We start from the raw sequence: 9,112 nt of genomic DNA on the forward strand, positions 1-9,112 counted from the left end.
CATGGGTGTAAGTTTATCAGCAAGGTATTTTGCAGTATCTTTTTAGACACAACAAAAATGTGGGTTGGATAATAGAGCAACTAAGTGCATTATTCCCACACTGTGGCATTGGATAAATTACTGCTGAGCTAGAAGACAACTTCTGAAGGTGTGCTGAAAATCTTAGCCCTTGGACCTAACATTTTTCTGTGACAGATGATAGTTCAGAAAATCTTTAGGCATCAAACTTTCAGAAACAAAAACATCATCTGACAAAATTAATTTCCTCAATATCTCAGACTTGAAAATCTAAAGTTGGGTTGGTTTGTTTTTTAATGAATCTCTATCTTTTTTCTCTCTCTCACATGCACCCCCACCCTCCCCCCCCCCACACACACACACAGACACACACAAAAGCAAGTTTAGGTAGACTCACTTTGATGGTATTTAAGAAGACCCACTGTTTGAGCAGACTAACTGTATTTCATTGCTTTCTGCATGCTAATAGGCTGGCAGTGATCTTAGTTTTAGTTTATGAATTCAACCCGGGGAAAAACATCACTGAAATGCCAGGCTGGGAAAAGATTGCCTTCCAGTGAAAATTATTAAAGACTCAAAATACTTAATTAAAATGCTTCAAGTAAATCCTGCATATTAGGGAGAAATCAATTTATAATTATGTAAAAATCAGATTAATTTCATCCCATCAGTAAATTGTCAAGTGGGTTTTTTTGTTGTTTCTACTTGCAGCTGTGGTTACTCGAACATGTTGGCATAAGAAATAGAGATCAGACTGAAGGAAGAAAAAAAAAACCAATTGTATAGTAGCTCTTAAAAGGCAGAAGTGTTTATAGTATTAAAAAGAATTCACCATCTGAAGGAACAGATGCAACATGTTCAGTGTGTTATTCAACGGTGGTTTTCGGTTATGTTTTTTGCCTTCACCTTACATCATTTGAGCCCACCTCAAGTTAAATTCTGCCACTCTGTGTAAGTTTGGGCATGTTGCTTACCTCCGTATGCCTAATTTTTCTCATATGTTAATTGAGTATGAAATAATACCTATTACTTAGAGTTGTGGAGGAATGAAATGAGATGCTATCTGTGAAATACTTCTACAACATTATCTGGTACATTGCAAGTGCTTTAAAAAAAGTTAGTAGTTACTTGTTTCCCCCATCTCTATTCATCCTCCTTTTAGTGAGCCCATCCATGCTTAACATTATAAATTTGCAGTGCAATCAAGAAAATCTAGCTCAATCATTTCTGAGAATGTAGTTTAACAAAACTATTAGAATACATGTAACTATATGGCTGATTCATGTCAATGTATGACAAAACCCACTGAAATGTTGTAAAGTGATTGACCTCCAACTAATAAAATAATATTAAAAAAAAAAAAAAAAAAAACTATTAGGACCACCGTTGACACTGTGAATGCTCATTGAATGACAGGCACTGAGCAAAAGGATTGCTCATTCACTCATTGACCTTTGCCCAGCATCTGTGTTCCAAGCATCATTGTAGTTACAGATAGGCCATGGCCTACCACATTGACTTTAATGTTTTACTAATGGCTGTTGTTCAGTCACAAAGTCACCTCTGAGTCTTTGTGACCACACGGACTGCAGCACATCAGGCTTCCCCCTCTACTCTCCCAAAGTTTGCTCAAACTCACCTCCGTTGAGTCAGTGATGTCATCCAACCATCTCATCCTCTGTCATTCCCTTCCCTTCCTGCCTTCAATCTTTCCCAACATCGGGGTCTTTTCCAGTGAGTCAGCTTTTCACATCAGGTGTTCAAAGTATTGGAGCTTCAGCTTCAGCATCAGTCCTTCCAATGAACATTCAGGACTGATTTCCTTTAGGATTGACTGGTTTGATCTCCTTGCTCTCCAAGGAACTCTCAAGAGTCTTCTCCAGCACCACAGTTCAGAAGCATCAGTTCTTTGACAGTCAGCCTTCTTTATGGTCCAACTGTCACATCCATACAGGACTACTGGAAAAACTATACCTTTGGCTATATGGACCTTTGTTGGCAAAGTGATGTCTCTGCTTTTTAATATGCTGTCCAGGTTTGTAATAGCTTTTCTTCCTAGGAGCAAGCATCTTTTAATCATGGCTGCAGTCACTGCAGTGATTTTGGAGACCAAGAAAATAAAATCTGCCGCTGTTGCCATTTTTTCCCCATCTAGTTCTACTAGTAGATAACAATATGTGAATGAATATATAATATCTCAGGTATTGATAGATCTTAAATATGAAGAAATCAAACACAGTAGGGGAGTCAGAGAGTCAGGTTCATAAGTGCTATTTTGATAAAGTGTCTAGTAAAGGCTGCTGTGAGTGGATATCCTGAGACTACATGAAGCAAAGGAAAAAGAAAAGCAATGCAAAGACTTCTGTGCAAAATCCTTCTCAATGAGAAGAAAGGCAAGTGTAAAGTCTCAGAGGTAAGAATGGGCCTGGCCCACTTATAAAGTGTCGAGATGACCAGTGTGGCCAAAACGAGGGGAGAGGCTAAGAGTGGTCAGGGATGAGGCCGGAGTCAGATCACATAGGGCTTTCTAGTTCCCAGTAAAGAGTTTAGAAAACACAGTTTATGCTGTTATTGTCTATATTTACACATGAAAAATTGAGGCTTAGAGAATCTGTAAACTTTCCCAGGTTCATTTGTCTAGTAACTAACACAGGTGAGTTTGAACCCATTTTGGTCTGATTCCAAATCCTATGCTCTTTCTAGTATATCACTGACTAGTCTGTTTACTTAAAAAAAAAAAAAAAAACCTAAATTCAGTGGACTTTCTAATTAAATGCTCTCACTAGTAAAAGGAAACCAGTGGATACATACTTGAAACTAGATTCTGTGTACAAAGGAGAGCGGGAAGCTGTGTATATGCCATATTGTAGAATATTGAATACACACACAGCACTGTGGTTTAGGATGGTAATTTTTAGTACTTTTTTCATGGTTCAACGTTTGAAACTCAACGTTAATGAAAAGAGCAAATCATTTAAGGCACTTTGTTTGGAAATCCACTGCATAGAAAAAGAGAATGCAATATGCTCAAAATGAACTCCCCAACCAAGATATAGACTGTTCCAGAAGTAATTTATTAAAAAGAAAAAACTTGAATAGAGTACTGTCTGTATAAAATGTGATAATGTTACCTTATATAATTATATATGTCTGCCTATTTAAAGAATAAGGGAATTCTTATTTTTATCCACAGTCCAATATACTTTGGTCTATAAAATGATAATAAAACAGTAGTCTGAGGAAATGGCCCCTTTATAAACGTAAATGATTAGCTGGCAGTCTAAGTGGTCATAATTACAAAGAAAAGTAATTCACTAAAAGGCAATTAGAGAATATTTAGGATAAAATGGAAAATATTCCACTTTGAAGACAAAGTAGAATTCAGAGGTTCTGAAATTTTATTCATAGTTAAAATTGCCTGTGAATTTTAAATCTATATAATTTTAAAACTTTTCTTTTAAAATGAATATTTTATATTTCTCTTATGAAATAAGGCCTTAATAACTTATTTGCCATTTTTATGGGTGTCTATTCAGTATAGTTATCAGAGTATTTTCTCTTTATTTTAATATTAATGTCTAAAATGGGAGCCAAAGTTCAAAAAACATGTTTTAAGGAAAAGGTATTTTTAAACAAAGTAATAGCTATGGTCCTCCATAGGTAGGTTTTATTTTTAAACTAAAGTGGAGCAATAATTAAAAGATGTTAAAGTAGGTTTTGCTTACTTTTGCCCAGGAAGAATTATTAGTGCTGTTTTTCAAATGCAGTCATTTCCTATTGTAATTCACATATAATGAACAATAAGCATTCTTTTAAAAATCATGAATATGTTCAAAGACAATTCTTCTGGCATTAAGTTGTTTTTTTTTTTTTTTTCCTTCTGGTTAGAATAACTCATTACTATAATTCTTTTCCAACTTAGGTATAGTTTTAGTGAAGGGGTGATTAATGTCAGATCACACATTAAATAGTTCCATGACTACAGCAGTTAAAGTGAATTCTTGAATAGCAAGATTAGTCTTACTTCAGTCCTACTTCTACCCCAAAGAAAAAAGTGAAATATATTTGATAGAGAAAGTTACAAAGATGTAGTATTTCTGCTGTTTTTAAAATGAACATCTTCCTTTTGATTCAGTTGCTTGTACATAAAACTGGAGATATAATATATACCTTAGCTGTTAATATTTTGGAACAGAGACCTGTTTCGTTCATCTTTTGGTCTTCACTATATAACCAAGAACCTTACATACACTAAGGGAGTGAAGGAGGTTAATGAATGAAGAAATGGATAATGTCACAAGTATTTTAAAATTAAAAGTAGCTCAAATTTTTATGTTCGAAGGTATTAACTCTTAGTCTTAAAGGCATAATCTTATGCATCTAACTTAACATCATTTAATTTCTTAGTTATGATATCAGTTTTATAGATCACTAAGAATATTTCTGTTTTTAAGCTACCAATTAACTTTTCTCACAGATTGCCCAGATTTTTGGTGACATGTGGCAAGTAATATACTCTTCTCCCAAGTTATCTGTGAACTATTACTAATCTAGTCATCACTGGTAACATCCGAGGCCTGTAAAAACATGCATTCTTTTCTTGGCTGTACCATGCGGCTTTTGGGATCATAGTTCCCCAAGCAGGGATCAAACCGTTACCCCTTGGATTGGAAGCGTGGAGTCTTAATAACTCTAGGGAAATCCCTAAAAACATCCATTCTTACTGAGAATTTGTGATGTTTTCCTAAGTACCCTACATTTATGTCTCTCATCTACAAACTGATTTGTCTCTAAACGCAGTATTTGGTATATGATAATATATTATCTTTTATTCTTTTGAATTGTTTTTATTTATTGTTAGTAGTTTTTGCCTTTAAGCTGTTATATCCAGAAAGGCATGAATTGTCAAAATTTTTCATAACATCCAAAATTTCTAACATGTTACATTGAATCAAGGATCAAGTTTCTTTCACAGAATTTTGTTGTTGTTATTTTGAAAGGTTGGCATTCCACAGCTAGTATTTGTAGATACTAAAATAAATAATCCTAAAATTTCCTAAAAGTGTATAAGATTCTAAATGGATGCTTTGTTATTTTTCATTCTTGAGTGCCGCATTTGGGACACTAACCATTAAATTCCAAATTAGTATAGATATGCATAGTACCAACATTATGAATTGCAGACTGCTGGAGATTTTATGAACATAGCTGTAGAATAGATATTCCTTGCAATATTGTAAGTGTCCTTTGATAAAGCTTTAAAGTCTTTACTAATTACAGATGTAAACAATCATTCTATAATTGGAACTATTATATCTAAAACATTAGGAAGGTTTCATTATCTAAGAGTTTGTTTGTTTTTTGTTGTTGTTAGCTATAAAGCAGTTTTGGTTTTGAAAACAGACAACCTAGTTATCATAGGGACATGATTTTTTGCTATCATATATATATATGCACACACACACACACATATATGTACACACACAAATATATGTATAGCTTACTAAATAAAAAGCATTTACTAGCAACATAAAACCCCCATCTATTGCTGAAAAAAATGATATATCAACTGTTTAAAACCCATTAACTTAGAACTGTGTGTCTTTACCCAAGCAAATGGATGTCTTTTTATATCTTTTGACAGGAAGAAGCACTGCATGGATTTCGAGTGAGTGATTACTTTGAATACATGGAAATTTTGGAACAAAACTACCGACCAGTGTTGCTGAGAGACATGCGGAACATTAGAGTGCAAAGCACATAGATCATGGAACACACAATTTATTTTTATGTTTATTTTTAAAGGAAACGAGGGTTTGATTATTTTCTGTGTCCAGAACAACATATGCTTTGTGAATACACAATATTATAGATCAGTACTGAGAGTTTTTGAATATAACAATATATTCAAGTAGGTATCGGCTCAACTGAAGTGAATTCATTTTTTAAGTTTGTTGTCGTATAAGGTTGTTTTGGCTTTACCTGGGTTGGGAAGATCCCCTGGAGATGGGAATGGCAACCCATTCCAGTACTCTTGCCTGGAGAATTCCATGGCAGCGGAGCCTGGCAGGCTATAGTCCTTCAGATTGCAGAGTTGGACATGACTGAGCAACTAACACAAGGTTGTTTTATAATCAAATCCAGCTCACTTATAGTTCTTTATGTTTAAGAGTTAACCTTAACCTACATTTCCTTCTTCCCAGGATGATTAATATATCCTTTTCAATGAGCTTGGAAATAGCAGCATTACTGTAAATAGCTGACCATCCAAAGAGAGTCCATGGAGACAAGACAATTGCTTTCTTCGTTTTTATGTCTGTACATATAAAAGAAAATAGGCAAAACCATAACTGCTTATTTTACATATAGAGGAACAAATCATATTTATCATGGCAAGTGGTAGGAAAATTATTTTCATCAGAAATAATTGTTTTTCTAGGAATTGCTTTTGACACCTATATCAATTTATAATTTTTCATGTGAAATGTAGTCTCAACATGGTTCATTTAAAAGATAGATTATTTCATACTGGTATGCATTTAATGCTCATTTTTTACGCGGTTTCCTTAGTGATAGCTTTGATTTGTACTGAACTTAAATACATTAAAGAGAATAGATTTGTAAATTATTTTAAATTACCAACACGGTGTTTTGTTTTATTTAAATAGAAGGCTCTGCTCCATTGAGATTAATAGAGTATGCTAGGGTCTCTTTTCTTATAACCATCACATCTAATATGTGAAAGATAAGACACAAAAATATTAATTTTTCAGTTGGCAATTTCAACAGGTTTTTAAAATTATTAGTAAAGGTCATTTTGTATTCATGGCTTATATTTAAATGTAAATCAACCATTAAAACCATTCTAAAGGCTTTTTTTCTTTTCAACCAAAAATGACTTATCTCCAGACTATTTTTCCTTTTAGTATAGTGAAACAACTGGTACCATACAATTTTCTCCAGTTTTGTGATATTTAGGCTATTGCAGTATCAACCTTCCAGAATCAGGTTTTGTGCAGTAAATGCCAACAATAGCTTCTCAGTAATGATGTTCCTAAAGGGCATTGAAAAAGTTGAGAAAAGAAAATTGAGCAAGTTAATTTGACATATTGCTCACTTTAGCTCTGGCTGAAATGAATTAAGTAAGAAAGCCCCAGGTTACTCAAAACACCAAGTTTTGTCTACTTTTAAACTTAATTTTGAAAAGCTGTTCCCGAGAACCTGTAATACATGATTATGTTTATGTTTCTTCCCGTTCTGTTTCTGAGATACTGTTACTGGTCTTGAGAAACTTGCAGCTTCATCTCTTTTTAGAAGCTCTAACATGGTAATTGGAAATACAAATGGAGAAGGAGCTATAACTTAATTTTATATGCACTGGTGATTTTGATCGGAAACTTAAGATCTAGATTGTAATTACATTTTGCAAAAGTGACTTCAGCTAAAGCCAGAAGGCTTTTGTTTTTATTTGATGAATATCTTATGAACAATGACTCAGCAGGTTGGTGAAATAACATAAAATAACAGTATTATTTGTAACTACCGTTGTGAATTACTTTTGTACCTTTTTTACTTTAAAATTACTCTTTAGAGTAGAAATAAATATAACCCTGTCTTGCCTCTCAATTTTATTTTTAATTAAAGTAAGTTCCTAGGACTTATTTGTGAAGGAGGACCTTATATATTTTACAGGATTTATTATATTTTGTTACAATGTAAACAGATTTGTGAAAAATTTTTAATATTTTTATATCCATCTTCAAATATCTGTTCCAAAGAATAGCAAGCAGAGATAAGAAAGCCTTCCTCAGTGCAAAGAAATAGAGGAAAATAATAGAATGGGAAAGACTAGAGATCTTTTCCAGAAAGTTTGAGATACCAAGGGAATATTTCACGCAAAGATGGGCACAATAGACAGAAATGGTATGGACATAACAGAAGCAGAAGATATTAAGAAGAGGTGGAAAGAATCCACAGAAGAACTGTACAAAAAAGATCTTCATGACCCAGATAACCACAATGGTGTAACCACTCACCTAGAACCAGACATCCTGGAATGTGAAGTCAAGTGGGCCTTAGGAACCATCACTATGAACAAAGCTAGTGGAGGTGATGGAATTCCAGTTGAGTTATTTCAAACCCTAAAAGATAATGTTGTGAAAGTGTTGCACTCAATATGCCAGCAAATTTGGAAAATCAGCAGAGGCCACAGGACTGCCTTTCTTTGTCAATCCCAAAGAAGGAAAATGCCAAAGAATGTTCAAACTACCACATAATTCCATTCATCTCACACGCTAGAAAAGTAATGCTCAAAATTCCAGATGATCAAGCTGGATTTAGAAAAGGCAGAGGGACCAGGGATGAAATTGCCAACATCTGTTGGATCATAGAAAAAGCAAGAGAGTTCTAGAAAAACACCTACTTCTGCTTTATTGACTATGCCAAAGCCTTTGTGTATCACAACAAACTGGAAAATTCTTCAAGAGATGGGAATACCTGACCACCCTACCTACCTCTTGAGAAATCTGTGTGCAGGCCAAGAGGCAACAGCTAGAACTGGACATGAACCAACAGACTGGTTCCAAATAGGAAAAGGAGTACATCAAGGCTGTATATTGTCATCCTGCTTATTTAAGTTATATGCAGAATGCATCATGTGAAATGCCGGGCTGGATGAAGCACACACTGGAATCAAGATTGCCGGGAGAAATATCAATAACCTCAGATATGTAGGTGACACCACCCTTGTGGCAGAAAGCAAAGAAGAACTAAAGAGCCTCTTGATGAAAGTGTAAGATCATGGCATCCGGTCCCATCACTCCATGGCAAATAGATGGGGAAACAATGGAAACAATGAGAGACTTTATTTTCTTGGGCTCCAAATCACTGCAGATGATGACTGCAGCCATGAAATTAAAAGATGCTCGCTCCGTTTGGAGTGGCCTTTCTGTGTTCTGGTGGTCTGTGGTTCCTTTTTATTGTGGAGGTTTCTCCCAGTGGGTGGGGTTGGACAATTGGCTTGTCAAGGTTTCCTGGTTAGGGAAGCTTGTGTCGGTGTTCTGGTGCATGGAACTGGATATCTTCTCTCTGAAGT

At 34.7% G+C, this 9,112-nt stretch overlaps 1 protein-coding gene across 4 annotated transcripts in view; it reads left to right on the forward strand.

The window, feature by feature from the left end:
• TBC1D32 (TBC1 domain family member 32) overlaps nucleotides 1–6,654 on the forward strand; it is a 179,414-nt gene extending 172,760 nt beyond the window's left edge. For all 4 annotated transcript variants that reach the window (XM_065911547.1, XM_065911548.1, XM_065911549.1 and 1 more), the window contains one exon: nucleotides 5,663–6,654. In XM_065911547.1, coding sequence (XP_065767619.1) covers nucleotides 5,663–5,782 — 120 coding nt within the window. In that variant the 3' untranslated portion in view covers nucleotides 5,783–6,654. The remainder of the gene's footprint in view (nucleotides 1–5,662) is intronic.
• The last annotated feature ends 2,458 nt before the right edge of the window (nucleotides 6,655–9,112 follow it).

Source organism: Muntiacus reevesi, chromosome 19, assembly GCF_963930625.1.
Source record: "Muntiacus reevesi chromosome 19, mMunRee1.1, whole genome shotgun sequence".
NCBI classification, from domain to species: Eukaryota; Metazoa; Chordata; class Mammalia; order Artiodactyla; family Cervidae; genus Muntiacus; species Muntiacus reevesi.